Here is a 20,824-nt window from a genome sequence, read left to right as displayed (position 1 = left end):
ACGCTCACTTTCCAGCCGCGACTTTTCCATACCGCAGATCCCCCTACGCCATTTGCGTATCCTATCTTTTCAATGGGATCTTTCTAACGCCGGTATTTAGAGTCTTGGCTGAAGTGAGCTTTAGAACTCTAACGACAAAACTCCAGCCGCAGAAAAAAAACAGGAGTTAAGAGCTTTTTGGGCTAACGCTCTTAACTACTGTGCTCTAAAGTACACTAACACCCATAAACTACCTATGTACCCCTAAACCGAGGCCCCCCCACATCGCCGCCACTCGATTACATTTTTTTAACCCCTAATCTGCCGACCGCACACCAACGCCACCTACGTTATACTTATGTACCCCTAATCTGCTGCCCTCTGCTGCCCCTAACACCGCCGACCCCTATATTATATTTATTAACCCCTAATCTGCCCCCCTCAACGTCGCCGACACCTACCTACACTTATTAACTATTAACCCCTAACCCCTAATCTGATCGGAACAGCCAATAGAATGCGATCAGCCAATCGGATTGAACTTGAATCTGATTGGCTGATTCCATCAGCCAATCAGAATTTTCCTACCTTAATTCCGATTCGCTGATAGAATCCTATCAGCCAATCGGAATTCGAGGGACGCCATCTTGGATGACATCATTTAAAGGAACCTTCATTCGGACTTAGGACGTCGCAAGAAGAGGATGGATCCGCGCCGGAGGTCTTCAAGATGGAGCCACTTGTCACCGCTTGGAAGAAGATGGTTGCCGGTCCGGATCTACTCTTCTGCCCGGATAGGATGAAGACTTTGGAGCCTCTTCTGGACCTCTTCAGCCGCCTCTTGATAGAAGACTTCAGCCGGATGATGGATCTCCAGCCCCCGCTTGGGCTTGGATGAAGATTTCGGAGCCTGGACGGATCGGTGATACCTGGCATGGTGAAGACAAGGTAGGAAGATCTTCAGGGGCTTAGTGTTAGATTTATTTAAGGGGGGTTTGGGTTAGATTAGGGGTATGTGGGTGGTGGGTTGTAATGTTGGGGGTGGTATTGTATGGTTTTTTTTTTACAGGCAAAAGAGCTGAATTCTTTGGGGTATGCCCCGCAAACGGCCCTTTTAAGGGCTGGTAAGGTAAAAGAGCTTTTCTATTTTAATTTTAGAATAGGGTAGGGCATTTTTTTTATTTTGGGGGGCTTTGTTATTTTATTAGGGGGCTTAGAGTAGGTGTAATTAGCTTAAAATTGTTGTAATATTTTTATTATGTTTGTAATTAAAAAAATTTTTTGTAACTTACCTTTTTTAATTTTTTGTACTTTAGTTAGTTTATTTAATTGTATTTATTTGTAGGTATTTAATTTAATTTATTTATTGATAGTGTAGTGTTAGGTTTAATTGTAGATAATTGTAGGTATTTTATTTAATTAATTTATTGCTAGTGTAGTGTTAGGTTTAATTGTAACTTAGGTTAGGATTTATTTTACAAGTAATTTTGTAAATATTTTAACTAGGTAGCTATTAAATAGTTATTAACTATTTAATAGCTATTGTACCTGGTTAAAATAAATACAAAGTTGCCTGTAAAATAAATATAAATCCTAAAATAGCTACAATATAATTATAATTTATATTGTAGATATATTAGGGTTTATTTTACAGGTAAGTATTTAGCTTTAAATAGGAATAATTTATTTAATAAGAGTTAATTTATTTCGTTAGATTTAAATTATATTTAATTTAGGGGGGTGTTAGGGTTAGACTTAGCTTTAGGGGTTAAAAAAATTATTAGAGTAGCGGTGAGGTCTGGTCGGCAGATTAGGGGTTAATACTTGAAGTTAGGTGTCGGCGATGTTAGGGAGGGCAGATTAGGGGTTAATACTATTTATTATAGGGTTAGTGAGGCGGATTAGGGATTAATACATTTATTATAGTAGCGGTGAGGTCCGGTCGGCATATTAGGGGTTAATAATTGTAGGTAGGTGGAGGCGACGTTGTGGGGGGCAGATTAGGGGTTAATAAATATAATATAGAGGTCGGCGGTGTTAGGGGCAGCAGATTAGGGGTACATAGGGATAACGTAGGTTGCGGCAGTGTACGGAGCGGCAGATTAGGGGTTAATAATAATATGCAGGGGTCAGCGATAGCGGGGGCGGCAGATTAGGGGTTAATAAGTGTAAGGTTAGGGGTGTTTAGACTAGGGGTGCATGTTAGGGTGTTAGGTGCAGACATAGGAAGTGTTTCCCCATAGGAAACAATGGGGCTGCGTTAGGAGCTTAACGCTGCTTTTTTGCAGGTGTTTGGGTTTTTTTCAGCTCAAACTGCCCCATTGTTTCCTATGGGGGAATCGTGCATGAGCATGTTTTTGAAGCTGGCCGCGTCCGTAAGCACCGCTGGTATTGAGAGTTGCAGTGGCAGTAAATTATGCTCTACGCTCCCTTTTTGGAGCCTAACGCACTGAAAACGCAGCCATTCTGTGAACTCTAAATACCAGCGGTATTTAAAAGGTGCGGCCAAAAAAAAAGCACGCGTAGCTAACGCACCCCTTCTAACGCAAAACTCCAAATCTAGGCCTTTGGATCTCTTCATTTTTTTTACTCACCAATTGCAGCACCCCTGAGCAGCAAGACCACTGCAGTGGCAACGGATGCAACTTCTTTTCACACTGATCTGTCACTGGACCACGTGTAAACTTGTCTCTGCCAATCCAATTCAAATTTGGAAAATCCAGCGTTACAGTACACAACTCCTTTTTGGAAATAAAAATATTAAGACAATGGTGATTTGTTAATTCCAGCATTTCCATGTAAAAGAAAAAAGAAAAGAAAAAAAAAGGTACAGAACAGTTTGGATCTGTCACTAGACCACAAGTAAACTTGTCTCTGCCAATCCAATTCAAATTTGTAAACTCAGGCATTAGGGTTGCCAACTTCTATGTAAAAACATAAACACCAAAAAATAAAAGAAATTGTTAAATCAAGCATTTGAATGTTTAAAAATTTTTTACAGAACATTTGACATCTATTCAGTTTGTTACACACCAATTGCAGCATCCCTGGCCAGCAAGGCCAACTTTTGACACTTCCAAATGATCTTTCACTGGAACAAAACAAACTTGTATCTGCCAATCCAACTTTCTATAATCCAATAATCGATTTGACAAATGATCTTTCACTGGAACAAAACAAACTTGTATCTGCCAATCCAACTTTCTATAATCCAATTATCGATTTGACAACTTCTATGTAAACATAAAAAAATGGATTGGTTAATTCAAGCATAGAATATGTCCACACATTTAAAACACATTTTGCATTGCTTCAGTTTGTTAATCAATAATTGCATCACCCCTGACTAGCAGAAAGATGAATGTACGGCCAATGGATGGACCTTCTTTTCTCAAATATGATCTGTCACTGTACCTGGCTGACCAAACTCTTTGGACTTTGGACTATTCTAAGTTTGCAATTCAGAATTTTAGTTTTGTTTTCAGATAGATATAAGATAAGGGAAAATGATGATGCTGTATGTTCCCTCAAATTTATAAAGTAAAGCTATTGTATTTTACCTAAACCACAAACTTTTTAAGAGCTTTGTATTGTATTCAAACCAAACAACTAATTCAGCAACTTAATATAAAGTTATAAAATGATAATGGACTGAAAACAGTGAATGAAACATCATAGATAGATCTCAAGCACAGCAAAACCCTTGAAAACAAATTTGCAGGGAAATAAACAAACAAGTCAGTCACTTTTTAAAGGCTGCAGTTCAGGTGATACTTGGACACTTAAAGGGACATGAAACATAAAAATTATTTTTCAAGATTCGGATAGAATGCAATTGTAAACAACTTTCTAATTAACTTCTATTATTTAATTTGCTTCCTTCACTTGTTATCCTTTGCTGAAAGGTTTATCTAGGAAAGCCCAGAGGTAGCATAGAACCTAGGTTATAGCTGTTAATTGGTGGCTGCATATATATACATATATATTGATTGTGATTGGGTCACCCATGATTTCATTTAGAAACCATTAGTGCATTGCTGCTCCTTCAACAAATGATACCAAGAGAATGAAACAAATTAGATACTAAAAGTAAATTAGAAAGTAAGTTAAAATTATATTCTCTATCTGAATCGTGAAAGAAAGCATTTGGGTTTCATGTGCCTTTAACAAGCAAGCTATGAAAAAAATAAACATAAATGTTGCCATCAATATAAGCAGGGTGAAAAATAAGATAGTGATTACATACATGCTTCATGCTACACTGTCCATTCTACAGTAGATTAGGTGATATTATACAATATTGTTTTATGCATTTACACACTGACCCAGGCTTGCTGCTTTATAGCTTAAAGGGACATTAAACACCTGCTAAAAAAACATAAATCTAACTCCTTCTGATCAAACAAATGTAAGTAAGCATTGATTTCTATGAAATCTTGCCAGCTTACCCCAAATTGTTAAAAAAAAAAGTGTATACAATTACAACGTTGTACCTGTGCCTGATGTTTCTATGCATGCTGCCATTTTGTAACTTACATGAGCACAGCAGTCACGTGACACGCAAAGCACATTGCTCTATTATGTATGCACTATGCTGCTTAGAGGAATCTCGCTCACTGTGATACACGCAGAGTGTGTGCTGCAGCGTTTGTAGAGGCATTTTTATTTGTAAATGAATAGTATTTTTAACATCATAATATAATGTTATTGTAAAAAACAAATTACATTTTATAATGTTCCCTAAACAAATCTGATGAAGTCAGTGCACGGCTCCAGGCACCGTACTTGAAAATAGCAAGTTACTGGGAGAGAGGGGGAGGGGAGATAACAGTCCTAGGAACAATGGATAAAGCTTTGCATAGTAAAATACAAGCTCCGTGGTGTGATGGTTATATCTAATGGTTTCTGACCCTGCAGTACATAACACAGCACCGGGAGTTTCTCTCTCTTTCAGCCCTAATGTTAAAACCCTCCTGGGACTTGAAGCGCGACTCCTACTGACATAGACAGTAGTTTGAAGATTACCAGATGCTCACTGGCTGTGACAGGCTGCAGTTGTGGAGTTTGCACACACTCCCTGGCAGTGACGAGCAGGGCTGTCTATGTCAAGCCGACAGTAGGAGTCGCGCTTCAAGTCCCAGGAGGGTTTTAACATTACGGCTGAAAGAGAAAGGAACTCAAGGTGCTGTATTATGTACTGCAGGGTCAGGAACCATTATATATAACCATCACACCATGGAGCTTGTATTTTACTATGCAAATCTTTATCCACTGTTACCAGGACTCTTCTCTCCCCTTTCTCCCAGTAGCTTGCTATTTTCAAGTATGGTGCCTGGAGCCGTGCACTGACTTCATCAGATTTGTTTAGAGAACATTATAAAATCTAATTTGGTTTTTACAATAACATTATATTATGATGTTAAAAATACTATTCATTTACAAATAGAAAATGTCTTTACAAATGCTGCAGCACACATATCACACTGAGCGAGATTCCTCTAAGCAGCATGTGCTGCCTGTTGGTGTACCTGTCCTGTGTGCAACGCACGTAACAATATGGCAGCATACATAAGAATATCAAGCACAGGTACAGCACTGTAATTGAAAACAGTTTTTTTTAAAACAATTGTGGTCAGCTTCCAAGATGGCATAGCCATCTGTGATTACTTGAGTTTCATTAATCAGAAGGAGTTAGATTTAAGGAATTTAGCTTTCAGGTGTTGTGTCCCTTTAATTTTCTGCTTGCTTATTGAGGACTCCAATTTATTATATATATCTGGCATTGAAAAATGAATATCTGAGTAACCTGTGCACGATACACTTCATTTTAGTTACATATATCAAATTAATTTCTGACAGGCATCTTTTTTTATCATTAAATTTAACAAAGTAAAATATAAAAATAAATGACAGAGAAAACCTTTATAACTCACTCAAGAATAATATATTTTACTACTTCTATACCAGAAAATATTGCAATAATGCAATTAAATTCACAACAGACAACAAAAATTACAATACAAGGTCACCGTCTAATAAAGATAATTATATAATTACTACTACTACTACTACTCAATCCCTTTTAAATATTTCAGAATTACGAGTATCAGCAATGAAATGCAGGTTTTGCATAATTTAATAATAATTTATTTGTATAATGTCAGGAGCTCAGCTCAGTGCAATTTCACACAAACAGCCTGCCTGGAGGCAATTTAAATGACCAGGAGCAGACGGTCAGATGTGCCATTCCCCAAAAGTAATCTGAAAGCTCAGTAGGTAAAGACTACAAGCTTTACAACATGTGAGCAGCATTTTTATTAGCTCAATATGCAAGTTTATTATTGTGAATTTAAGTTTCTTTTTTTTTCATAATTGCCTGTATGCTAATTTGAGTATGTATTTTAAAAATAGCAATGCTATATTAAATTGTAGTTTACATTAATATAAAATAATGTATATATTCAATCAAAATGAAAAAAGTTGAATTATTTCAAGAGTGAAGGTATATTGTCTTAACTGTGCTATTGAATAAAAACACATGAAGGAAGCAAACAAATTAAGCATACATTCCTATTTCAGCTGCCTACCTCTACAAAACTGAGGCCTAGATTTAGAGTTTGGCGGTAGCCGTGAAAACCAGCGTTAGAGGCTCCTAACGCTGGTTTTAGGCTACCGCCGGTATTTGGAGTCACTCAAAATAGGGTCTAACGCTCACTTTTCAGCCGCAAATTTTCCATACCGCAGATCCCCTTACGTCAATTGCGCATCCTATCTTTTCAATGGGATCTTCCTAACGCCGGTATTTAGAGTCGTTTCTGAAGTGAGCGTTAGAGCTCTAACGACAAAACTCCAGCCGCAGAAAAAAAGCAGGAGTTAAGAGCTTTCTGGGCTAACGCCGGTTCATAAAGCTCTTAACTACTGTACCCTAAAGTACACTAACACCCATAAACTACCTATGTACCCCTAAACTGAGGTCCCCCCACATCGCCGCAACTCGATTACATTTTTTTAACCCCTAATCTGCCGACCGCCACCTACGTTATACTTATGTACCCCTAATCTGCTGCCCCTAACCCCGCCGACCCCTGTATTATATTAATTAACCCCTAACCTGCCCCCCACAACGTCGCCGCCAGCTACTTACAATAATTAACCCCTAATCTGCCGACCGCAAAGCGCCGCCACCTACGTTATCCTTATGTACCCCTAATCTGCTGCCCCTAACACCGCCGACCCCTGTATTATATTTATTAACCCCTAACCTGCCCCCCACAACGTCGCCTGCAGCTACTTACAATAATTAACCCCTAATCTGCCGACCGCAAAGCGCCGCCACCTACGTTATACTTATGTACCCCTAATCTGCTGCCCCTAACCCCGCCGACCCCTGTATTATATTTATTAGCCCCTAACCTGCCCCCCACAACGTCGCCGCCAGCTACTTACAATAATTAACCCCTAATCTGCCGACCGCAAAGCGCCGCCACCTACGTTATCCTTATGTACCCCTAATCTGCTGCCCCTAACACCGCCGACCCCTATATTATATTTATTAACCCCTAATCTGCCCCCCTCAACGTCGCCGACACCTGCCTACACTTATTAACCCCTAATCTGCTGAGCGGACCGCACCGCTACTATAATAAAGTTATTAACCCCTAATCCGCCTCACTAACCCTATCATAAATAGTATTAACCCCTAATCTGCCCTCCCTAACATCGCCGACACCTAACTTCAATTATTAACCCCTAATCTGACGACCGGAGCTCACCGCTACTATAATAAATGGATTAACCCCTAAAGCTAAGTCTAACCCTAACACTAACACCCCCCTAACTTAAATATAATTTACATCTAACGAAATTAATTAACTCTTATTAAATAAATTATTCCTATTTAAAGCTAAATACTTACCTGTAAAATACATCCTAATATAGCTACAATATAAATTATAATTACATTGTAGCTATTTTAGGATTAATATTTATTTTACAGGCAACTTGGTAATTATTTTAACCAGGTACAATAGCTATTAAATAGTTAAGAACTATTTAATAGTTACCTAGTTAAAATAATAACAAAATTACCTGTAAAATAAATCCTAACCTAAGTTATAATTAAACCTAACACTACCCTATCAATAAATTAATTAAATAAAATACCTACAATTACCTACAATAAAACCTAACACTACACTATCAATAAATAAATTAAATACAATTCCTACAAATAACTACAATTACATAAACTAACTAAAGTACAAAAAATAAAAAAGAACTAAGTTACAAAAAATAAAAAAATATTTACAAACATAAGAAAAATATTACAACAATTTTAAACTAATTACACCTACTCTAAGCCCCCTAATAAAATAACAAAGACCCCCAAAATAAAAAAATGCCCTACCCTATTCTAAATTAATAGAGTTAAAAGCTCTTTTACCTTACCAGCCCTGAACAGGGCCCTTTGCGGGGCATGCCCCAAGAAAATCAGCTCTTTTGCCTGTAAAAAAAAACATACAATACCCCCCCCCAACATTACAACCCACCACCCACATACCCCTAATCTAACCCAAACCCCCCTTAAATAAACCTAACACTAAGCCCCTGAAGATCTTACTACCTTGTCTTCACCTCAACAGGTATCACCGATCCGTCCTGTCATCCGGTGCTGAAGAGGTCCAGAAGAGGCTCCAAAGTCTTCCTCCTATCCGGCAAGAAGAGGACATCCGGACCGGCAAACATCTTCATCCAAGCGGCATCTTCGATCTTCTTCCATCCGGTGCGGAGCTGGTCCATGTTGAAGCAGCCGACGCGGATCCATCCTCTTCTTTCTGCGTCTCCCGACGAATGACGGTTCCTTTAAGGGACGTCATCCAAGATGGCGTCCCTCGAATTCCGATTGGCTGATAGGATTCTATCAGCCAATCGGAATTAAGGTAGGAATATTCTGATTGGCTGATGGAATCAGCCAATCAGAATCAAGTTCAATCCGATTGGCTGATCCAATCAGCCAATCAGATTGAGCTCGCATTCTATTGGCTGATCGGAACAGCCAATAGAATGCGAGCTCAATCTGATTGGCTGATTGGATCAGCCAATCGGATTGAACTTGATTCTGATTGGCTGATTCCATCAGCCAATCAGAATATTCCTACCTTAATTCCGATTGGCTGATAGAATCCTATCAGCCAATCGGAATTCGAGGGACGCCATCTTGGATGACGTCCCTTAAAGGAACTGTCATTCGTCGGGAGACGCAGAAAGAAGAGGATGGATCCGCGTCGGCTGATTCAACATGGACCCGCTCCGCACCGGATGGAAGAAGATCGAAGATGCCGCTTGGATGAAGATGTTTGCCGGTCCGGATGTCCTCTTCTTGCCGGATAGGAGGAAGACTTTGGAGCCTCTTCTGGACCTCTTCAGCACCGGATGCCAGGATGGATCGGTGATACCTGTTGAGGTGAAGACAAGGTAGGAAGATCTTCAGGGGCTTAGTGTTAGGTTTATTTAAGGGGGGTTTGGGTTAGATTAGGGGTATGTGGGTGGTGGGTTGTAATGTTGGGGGGGGGGGGTATTGTATGTTTTTTTTTACAGGCAAAAGAGCTGATTTTCTTGGGGCATGCCCCGCAAAGGCCCTGTTCAGGGCTGGTAAGGTAAAAGAGCTTTTAACTCTATTAATTTAGAATAGGGTAGGGCATTTTTTTATTTTGGGGGTCTTTGTTATTTTTTTAGGGGGCTTAGAGTAGGTGTAATTAGTTTAAAATTGTTGTAATATTTTTCTTATGTTTGTAAATATTTTTTTATTTTTTGTAACTTAGTTCTTTTTTATTTTTTGTACTTTAGTTAGTTTATGTAATTGTAGTTATTTGTAGGAATTGTATTTAATTTATTTATTGATAGTGTAGTGTTAGGTTTTATTGTAGGTAATTGTAGGTATTTTATTTAATTAATTTATTGATAGGGTAGTGTTAGGTTTAATTATAACTTAGGTTAGGATTTATTTTACAGGTAATTTTGTTATTATTTTAACTAGGTAACTATTAAATAGTTCTTAACTATTTAATAGCTATTGTACCTGGTTAAAAAAATTACAAAGTTGCCTGTAAAATAAATATTAATCCTAAAATAGCTACAATGTAATTATAATTTATATTGTAGCTATATTAGGATTTATTTTACAGGTAAGTATTTAGCTTTAAATAGGAATAATTTATTTAATAATAGTTAATTTATTTTGTTAGATTTAAATTATATTTAAGTTAGGGGGGTGTTAGTGTTAGGGTTAGACTTAGCTTTAGGGGTTAATCCATTTATTATAGTAGCGGTGAGCTCCGGTCGGCAGATTAGGGGTTAATAATTGAAGTTAGGTGTCGGCGATGTTAGGGAGGGCAGATTAGGGGTTAATACTATTTATTATAGGGTTAGTGAGGCGGATTAGGGGTTAATACATTTATTATAGTAGCGGTGCGGTCCGTTCGGCAGATTAGGGGTTAATAAGTGTAGGCAGGTGTCGGCGACGTTGAGGGGGGCAGATTAGGGGTTAATAAATATAATATAGGGGTCGGCGGTGTTAGGGGCAGCAGATTAGGGGTACATAGGGATAATGTAAGTTGCGGCGGTTTACGGAGCGGAAGATTAGGGGTTAATAATATAATGCAGGGGTCAGCGATAGCGGGGGCGGCAGAATAGGGGTTAATAAGTGTAAGGTTAGGGGTGTTTAGACTCGGGGTACATGTTAGAGTGTTAGGTGCAGACGTAGGAAGTGTTTCCCCATAGGAAACAATGGGGCTGCGTTAGGAGCTGAACGCTGCTTTTTTGCAGGTGTTAGGTTTTTTTTCAGCTCAAACAGCCCCATTGTTTCCTATGGGGGAATCGTGCACGAGCACGTTTTTGAGGCTGGCCGCGTCCGTAAGCAACTCTGGTATCGAGAGTTGCATTTGCGGTAAAAATGCTCTACGCTCCTTTTTTGGAGCCTAACGCAGCATTTTTTTGGACTCTCGATACCAGAGTTATTTTTATGGTGCGGCCAGAAAAAAGCCCGCGTAGCGTTAACAACCCATCTACCGCCAAACTCCAAATCTAGGCCTGAGAAAGCTCACAATTAAATGCAAACTACTGCTCTGCCTAAACTGCATCTATTTACTTTTTCAGCAACAGCTCAGCTTGCTAACAATATATTACAGACAGTATGTATGATATGTATAAAATATTGTATTCAGCTGTAAATAAATATTAAGGCCAAGGGGGAAAAACTACCACACATTTTTTTAATTATACAATTCAAAAATGCCACACACAAAAACAAACAAACCCCCCCCCAAAAAAAACATTGGTATTTGAAATATTATTAAATAACATATAGAAATATATTTAACTTTATTTAATAAATCTGTGGATGTGCACATGGTCTTGAGAACAAAGGATTATCTCTGGGAGATCTCACACACTCAATATGTTAAATTATGCAATTGTATAATTTAGCAAGGAACTAAAATTAACACAGTTTCAGGAACCTCTGTATGATTGCCTGGGAACCAATGTTAAATGACAGCACTTTGATACAATGGAACATTTGGTCTACCCAATTTAAGACCATCACTTAAAAGGATAAAATCTAAAATAGTTGGATAAGCATAGTACTTACAGGAAATGTGCTGTATTAAGACTTTTACAACTACTCGTGGATTGACCCCATGTGGAGCAATAAAGGCCTTGGGAAACAAAGACAGATGCTGAGGTGTGACTCTGGAAACTCATTAAAGCAGGCAGCAAATAAACATCAATTTATTTATTTTTTTTCTGTTTGAATGCATGCCCCAGAATGTATTAAATATAGAAATTTGAGAAATTGTCTAATTCTCTATTATTATTACATGGGTATTTGCTAAGCTTGGGAGGTAACTGTTTTAGTCAGTCAAAAATGTTTAATAACCTCTGTGTTTTTAAATAAATACTTGTGGACCTGAAAAGAAATAATTAATGACACTAAATGTCATATCATATGGATGTGAAATAAATGTTTATAAAGTTTTAAATACATCTTTTAAAATATAGTGAGATGAAGATATGGAAGTTACTTTGATGTGATCTGACTATGAGATATAAATTTTCTGTTAGGCTAAATGAAATATAAATTATTTTAATATAATGCTAGATGTATTTGATGTTTCATATCGAAACGATCAGGAAATTAATCTGATGCCGCTTCACCTATAATTAATGTTGGGAGAGATTAATACAAGAAATTATGGGAGTTATTATACATTTTAAAGAAAGATGCTTAAATGTATAACTGTATTTCTTTGCCATGCTGCATTTTGTTTGTGCTGTCTAATTGTAATGCTGCCTCCCGGTGTTGCTATGAGAGAACTACAGCCAGAAAGCTTTTTGGCTGTTGGAAATGGGATATTCAGATTATCCAATAGAGGGACAAGGTTTCGAAGGGCCACCCATATTTCACACCAATGATTACAATATATAGTGTATACAGAAGGAAGGAGAGGGGCTGGCGGCAGAATTTTGTAACTGACTGAAACTGTTTTGCGTGGGACACAGTCAAACTATAAAAACAAAGTGGGCCATATTTCTCCTATTCCATTGCAATTACACTTATTTTATATGAGGTGTGAAAAATCTTGAAGTTGGATATCATTTTGGGAAGTTGGATATCATTTTGGTAACGTATATATATATAGAGTATAAGAAAAGGACTGCTAATTACATGTGATATTTTAAAGTCACTGCAGTTTAAAGATACCGTTTTCTGGGTTTTGTAAGATAAGTCATATGCATAGCCTTTATAGTTAATAGATTTAAAGAGCAGATTATACTTTTAAACTGTGTGTCATTGTCCTAGATAGCTCTTAGCCTACCTATTTGTATGCAAGTTCTGATATTGTCAGTTAATTTTGTATTAGGATAAATTGCAGTTAAATAGCAGAATATATATATTATCCTATTGTTTAAGAATACTGTTTAAAATTGTATTGCTTGGATGTTAAAAGACTTGTATATAAGGCTGGTTTCTTAAGATAAGCGTGTAGGAATTTTGCATAGCATATTTAAATAGTTTTCAAGCGCCTATAATATTATTTAGTTTCCTTTTATTGCAAATATACTTCAATATGTTCATGGATATTATCTAAATAAAAGAGTTCAGGTATTTATATTAATTTTATTGTTTCTAGTAGATGCATGCTTATTAAGGGTTTCTATTTTTAAAGAAAATTATTGGTTGTATTGTGTCATAACCCTGCCATAAGCTGATATATATTATTTGGATAGCACTACTAAGATTTTCATAAATATACTGACACTATTGACAGTTGCTGTATATGTGATATTTTTCTTATACCTGCTACTTATATGTTTTTGATTACTTTTTGATATTCCTATTTTAACCACCGGCTTTACATTGCTTGCAGGCAAGTTGCAGCATAACCTAATATCACAGGTGTACACTATGCTGCTGTGCATTGATTTGTGTTGGAAAACGGAGTCGGTATTGTTAGTATAGTATATGAGCTCAGCTACAATCAAACGGATAGACATCAATACCTCATGACTCTATTTAATTTAATTTCTGTCAGAAATTAAATAGAGTCATGAGGTATTGATGTCTATCCGTTTGATTGTAGCTGAGCTCATATACTATACTAACAATACCGACTGCGTTTTCTAACATTAATCAATTCTGATGTGCTTCCTACGACCTAAAGTGTGCATAAAGCATAATGACTCTCAGACTCCCCCACAAGGTCCCAACCCCCCCACACGCCAGCACACCTAACTTTACTGAGTGGCAGCAGCAGTGGCACAGTTGGCATAGTCACACATCACACATACATACTGTGTCTGTCTGTCTGGGGCTGGGGGGCCTGGGGCCAAAGCAGGACTCCTCACCTAAGCTACTACGACGACGATCCTCATCTGCCACCTGCGACTGCTCACTCAGCTCTGCTGCCTGTTGCGCATTGACTGAAGTCGAGCAGGCAGCTATGCTCCGCCTCCGGTGTCGTACTCCGCCTCCTTCCCTCAGTGACAGCACTGAATGATTGGAGATAAAAATATATCCTCCAAACATTCAGTGACGCTGTCACCTGGCTGTGCCGCATGTGCTGCTGAGCACATGGTCTGGCCTCTCTCCTCTCCCCTGCCTGCAAAAAAATTGCGGGGAAAAAAGTCACCAAAAAAAAAAAAAGGCGCCAAAAAAAAAATATTGAAAAAAATAAATAAAATTATTTTTTAAAAATATATATTTTTTTTCCCCTTCTGCGGGGCCCCCCTGGCTGCGGGGCCCTAGGCGGTTGCCTCGCCCGCCTTGCCCAAAGGCTGACCCTGGGATGGGGCAAAAGTTGTCCCCATCGCTGTGCCTTGCAACTATAAATAAAATTGTGAATCAAAATGAAAATAATTGTGTTTCAAAATAAAATCGATACCTTTTAAAATAAAATCAATTTGTATTTGGGGGAGATGACTATTCAACAGACTTTCCCCTATCTCTTTAATACCCAGGTCATGGGGAATACATGTATATAGTGCTGTGACGTCGCACGTAACCCATAAAAAATCCTTCTCCCATGATTTACCTTCAAACGTTTTTATAGTCTGGGTCGTATCCTTTAAGAATGATCTGGTGTTTTGACCAAGGGTTGTAAAAAGAAGTCTATGTACATAGATAAATTGCTAGACAGAGACCCTATTCCTGAAATGATAGCCCCCCCCCCCCCCCGCCGAGGGTAAACCAAAGCTTTATGTACTTTGGGGAGGTGATAGAAAATCGGTATGGAAGGGTCCCTGTCTAGCAACAAATGAAATTCCTCATTGTTTAGAATGCCACTCAATTTGGCTTGGCTCAAAATTTCATTAAGTTCTTTGAAGAATTTACTAGTCGGATTGAAGGAGAGGTTCTTGTATGTGTTAGCTTCGTCTAAAATTCTTAGTGCCTCCTTCAAATAATCAGATTTATTTAAATATCTTATAATTTCTTTTTTTATTTTGTGTAATTTAGTGGGTTTTTTTGTTGTAATTTAGTTAATTAGACTTAATTTATGTAATCGATTTAATTGTAGTGTAAGGTTAGGTGTTAGTGCAAGACAGGTTAGGTTTTATTTCACAGGTAAATATGTATTTATTTTGACTCGGTAGCTAGTAAATAGTTAATAACTATTTACTAACTATTCTACCTAGTTAAAATAAATACAAACTTGCCTGTGAAGTAAAAATAAAACCTAAGCTAGCTACAATGTAACTATTAGTTATATTGTAGCTAGCTTAGGGTTTATTTTATAAGTAAGTATTAGTTTTAAATAGGAATTATTAAGTTATTAATAGTATGTTTTATTTAGATTTATTTTAATTATATTAAAGTTAGGGGGTGTTAGGGTTAGATTTAGGGTTAGGTTTAGGGGTTAATATGTTTATTATAGTGGCGGCGATGTCCAGAGCGGCAGATTAGGGGTTAATAAATGTAGGTAGGTGGCGGTGATGTTAGGGACATCGGATTAGGGGTTAATAATATTTAACTAGTGTTTGCAATGCGGGAGTGCGGCGGTTTAAGGGTTAATATGTTTATTATAGTGGCGGTGATGTCCGAAGCAGCAGATTAGGGGTTAATAATTTTATTTTAGTGTTTGCGATACGGGATGGCCTCGGATTAGGGGTTAATAGATTAGGGGTTAATAGGTAGTTTATGGGTGTTAGATTACTTTTTGGCACTTTAGTTATGAGTTTTATGCTACAGCTTTGTAGCATAAAACTCATAACTACTGACTTTAGATTGCGTTATGTCAGTATATTTATGAAAATCTTAGTAGTGCTCTCCAAATAATATATCAGCTTATGGCAGGGTTATAACACAATACAAATATTATTTATCCTTAAAAATAGAAACCCTTAATCATCATGCATCTACTAGAAACCATACAATTAATATAAATATCTGAATTCTTTTATTTAGTTAATATCCATGAACATTTTTGAAATATATTTGTAATAAAAGGAATATGAAATAATATTATATGCGCTTGAAAACTATTTAAGATATGCTATCCTTCTTATAAAACCCAGAAAAATATACCTTCACAATTCAGCCTTATTTACAAATAGCCTTTTATTTAGTTAACACAATGGGACTAAAAACCTTTAACATCCAAGCAGTATAATTCTAAACTGTGCTTATAAACAATAGGATAGTATATATATATATATATTCTGCTATTTAACTGTAATTTATCCTAATACAATATTAATTTACAATATCAGAACTTGCACAGATGAGTTACTTAGCCAATCAGATACAGGTTTAAACAATATATATAGGCTGTGACTACCAATTTAAAATACAATTTATTTCTCTGACTCTGCCAGACCCAGCAACAATGAATGCTTATTTTAAATTGTTTTTGCATACAAACAGGCCAGCTAAGAACTATCCAAAACAATGACACACAGTTTAAAAGTACAATCTGCTTACTATAATTTAACTGTAGTGACTATGCATATAACGTTAACGTATCTTATCAATAACCTTGTATACATTACCAAATAAACAGCAATCCAGTTTCCAATGTTTCTCAACAGATCCAATTTTCACCTCAGAAATTCAAAATTGGGGGTATTGCATATGGAGTCCAACAGTAGTTGTGTGCTTTAATAATAACCACAGTAGTTATTCCTTCAGGATTCGCCAGCAACCTCCTTATCAGTCTCTATGCTGGGGTTTAAATCATCTGATTTCACCCCTCCCCTTTTTTGATTATTATCAGTCATCGGTGAGTATTGGAAACGCCCACGGAGCCTTGTCCCTGGTCCGCCCTTAGAGTTGAAACATGTATACCATGGCAACGTATCTTTTGGACAGTTAAATTCCCTTAACTGTCCTACCAGTATTGGCCCTTAGGTGGCAGCAGATATCCAGACAAAACAATTTCACCTTTAAAATTTCTAAGCATTTTTAAGCAAGTTAATTATTCTCATAAAATGGTTATTTAATCAGATCACACTCTCTGCATTAATCATATATAACCCCAAATACAGATGGGTAGTATTAGACTTTTTTTCTGATTATTCTGATACCAAATATGTTATATTATTAACATATTATTATATTAAGGCAATTTAATACTGCTAATTATTAGCTTAAAATGCATTATAATTTTATCAGTATCCTGGCATTTCTATACAAATAACAGCCTATTTTTATATTTCCAATAGTTCTGTCTGCATTGTGTTCTAATATGAATATATCATATTTTATGTTTCTAATAAGCCCTGGGTGTATGAACCTTCTTCATGCAGATCTGAAATTTTATGCCTGAAAAATACAAACAATATAGAGGTTATTAAACATTTTAGACTGACTAAATAGTTATCTCCCAAGCTTAGCAAAAACCCATGTAATAATAGAGAATTAGACAATTTCCCAAATTTCTAGATTTAATACATTCTGGGGCATGCATTCAGGGATGATATTTGCTGTATGTTCAGTAGTTTCAGAGTCACACCATAGCATTTGTTTGTTGGCTAAGGCCTTCACTGCCCCACCCACATAGCATGGGGTTAATCCATGAATAGTTGTAAAAGTCACAATACAACATATCTTCTGTTTAGCTAGCAATGCAGACGTGTATTCTATTCGCCTATCACATAGTTGTTTCAAAATTTCATCTTTGGCCATTTGCTTTCTTTGTGTTATCCTCCCAGGCTCTTCGTCTCTTACTCACCACATGGGGTACAGAGTGCTATGAAATTTGCACTTCCTAATTAAGAAGCAAATGTTTTCCTTTTGTCTCTTGGGACCTGTTGTCTGTAGTTCAGCCTGGAGATGTATATTCAATTTGTGAGGGTTTCTGAGTCAAATCCTGACATCAGAATTTAAACCTTATTCCAGTAATATCTGATACAAATATGGTTTCAAACATAAACATATTTCCCTGTCCTATTGACATACATATATATATATATATATATATATATATATATATATATATAAATATGTATTTACCTGTGCCCTGACAGTTAAGAATCTTGCGGGATTGGCTGTACCGCTCACTTTTTGGCCTCGCAGAAAAAGCTTGTAATATCGGCGCTATGGAAGTCCCATTGAAAAAAGACTACGCAAATTAAGTTAATTTGCGTTACGGCCAAAAAAGTGTGCGGTACAGCTTTTTTGACAAGACTCGTAATAGCAGCTGTAGTGAAAAAGCATCGAAAAGCCGAAAGATAGCAACATCTTTATTTTTTTATAAAATAACTGCACTGGCAGTATTTTGGGGTTAAAGTTGGCGGGAGTGGGGTGGGATGTATATACACATATTAACACATAAATATATCTGTATATCAGCAATACATATATATTTAATATTGCTTTGCTACTTACCCCCTTCGCTGCTCTTAGGTTCTGATTACAGGATCAGAACAAGGCTCCCATAGGAGCCTATAGAAGCACGCTCTTGTGAGCACAATACTTCCCAGCAATGCAAACGCGAGCTTTGTTAGTATTGCTATTAACTTGTAATACCAGTGCACATTAGTGTGCGCTAGTATTACACAGTGGAGCGCAAATATTGTTTTCTTGAAAGCGATATTTAGCTATTCACTTGTAATCTGGCCCTTAATGAGTAACTCAGCATTTTTTATTTTTTTTTAACAGATTCAGATAGAGCAGGGGTCGCCAACCTTTCGGAACTCAGGGACCACTAAACTCACAATTTTGAATCTTGTGGACCACTGATATATATATATATATATACACACACAAACACATACTGTACATAACTAGTATAACCATAGCTAAGTTTACATTATATATATATATATATTTTACACATTTTTAAGAATTATTTTTTGGAATTAACTAACTGAATGACGGAACTGAAAGAATACTTCCAAATGACCGCTGAATGGTTAGGGCCAATTTTTGAGACAGAAAGTGGAAAAAAAAGAATTGTGTTTAAAAGGACCGCAAGACTTCCAAGTTATCTCCCAAGTTAAGAATTATTAAAAGCTACTTTTAATAAAGTAGTTTAATAAAGTTCCCTTCGGGAATAGGGCCCTCAATCCCTCCTGTATGTGTTTGTAAATTTTGTCCTGTATCTTACAAGTCTTGTATTGTTTTATTTAAATTAATTGTATCCATGGACAGCGCTGCGGAATATGTTGGCGCTTAATAAATAAAGTATAATAATAATAATAATGATCATGAACAGACATTGGAGTCATAAATTATATCAGAAAGCTCTCAATATGGACATGAGCTAACAATGACTGATGTTACTGGCAATTACTATAATACTGGTGGGATATGGCTGATCTGCTGGATGGCAATTACTGAAATTCAGGGGGAACGGCTTTGTGCGCGGAAAAAGTATTAGAATGAAAAAGAATTAATATTTAATATAAAAAAAGATAGAGGGGAGGAAGATAAACAGTAATGTATGTCCAGCAGGAATTGGGAAAACTACTACAAAGAGACAAGTAAAGGGAAGAAAATAAATTAAATATAAGAGAGAATTTTTGTTTTTAAAATTTTCTTTTTTTATATACTTTAATTCCACTATTTCAAGCCAAGACTATACCAACCTCTGCTGGCTTTAGAATGGAAGCATCTTCCTCTGAGCAGTGCCCCGGGCGGGAGGAGTTAAAAATAAAATCTACGCAAGTTGATCAGTACTACGCAATGTTCATAGTTAGATTGCATTTTAACTCCTCCTTTGGTTTTCACTTATGTCCAGCCAGGCACTGTAGGGCGTTGCAGTAGACAGGTGTGACACCATCAGAGGAGATTCATTCCTGCTTGATGGTGTTAAGGACCACCAACATCTTCTCGTGGACCACCAACTTTAATTTCTTAATGATTTCCTTACCACAGTTTACAATTATGATCCAGAGTTGATATCATACCAACATGGAAAATATCCACTAATCTTTTAGAATTTTATGAGCAATATTAAATAAATATTATTCGTCAATATATATATAAACCTTTATTTTTTTCTGTTTATTTGCAGGAAATGAGAATGTATGATCAGTGCATGACAAGTACACGTGAGCTAGAGAGAGAACTTGAAAACTTTATGGAAAGAATGAAGATAGCATCACCAGACCCACCACCACCATGTACCATATCCTAAAAAGAGATCCAAGAGATATAAAATAAAATGTGGTCAAAATAGGAAAACAATGTTCATTAGTCAGATCTACATAGTAATGTTCATTAGTCAGATCTACATAGTAATGTTCATTAGTCAGATCTACATAGTAATGATCATCAGTTAGATCTACATAGTAATGATCATTAGTTAGATCTACATAGTAATGATCATTAATAGCTCTACTTAGTAATGTTCATTAGTCAGATCTAAATAGTAATGTTCATTAGTCAGATCTACATAGTAATGTTCATTAGTCAGATCTACATAGTAATGTTCATTAGTCAGATCTACATAGTAATGTTCATTAGTCAGATCTACATAGTAATGATTATTAGTCAGATCTACATAGTAATGTTCATTAGTCAGATCTACATAGTAATGATTATTAGTCAGATCTACATAGTAATGATTATTAGTCAGATCTACATAGTAATGATTATTAGTCAGATCTACATAGTAATGTTCATTAGTCAGATCTACATAGTAATGATTATTATTCAGATCTACATAGTAATGTTCATTAGTCAGATCTACATAGTAATGATTATTATTCAGATCTACATAGTAATGTTCATTAGTCAGATCTACATAGTAATGATTATTAGTCAGATCTACATAGTAATGTTCATTAGTCAGATCTACATAGTAATGATTATTAGTCAGATCTACATAGTAATGATTATTAGTCA

General features: G+C 36.5%; 1 protein-coding gene across 2 annotated transcripts in view; it reads left to right on the top strand.

The window, feature by feature from the left end:
• Positions 1-20,492, top strand: part of LOC128638963 (guanylate-binding protein 1-like) — a 374,647-nt gene extending 354,155 nt beyond the window's left edge. For both annotated transcript variants that reach the window (XM_053691105.1, XM_053691106.1), the window contains one exon: positions 19,992-20,492. In XM_053691105.1, coding sequence (XP_053547080.1) covers positions 19,992-20,114 — 123 coding nt within the window. In that variant the 3' untranslated portion in view covers positions 20,115-20,492. The remainder of the gene's footprint in view (positions 1-19,991) is intronic.
• Positions 20,493-20,824: the final 332 nt, after the last annotated feature.

This window comes from Bombina bombina, chromosome 8 (assembly GCF_027579735.1).
Source record: "Bombina bombina isolate aBomBom1 chromosome 8, aBomBom1.pri, whole genome shotgun sequence".
Lineage (NCBI taxonomy): Eukaryota > Metazoa > Chordata > Amphibia > Anura > Bombinatoridae > Bombina > Bombina bombina.
This window is presented reverse-complemented; position numbering and strand designations above follow the sequence as displayed.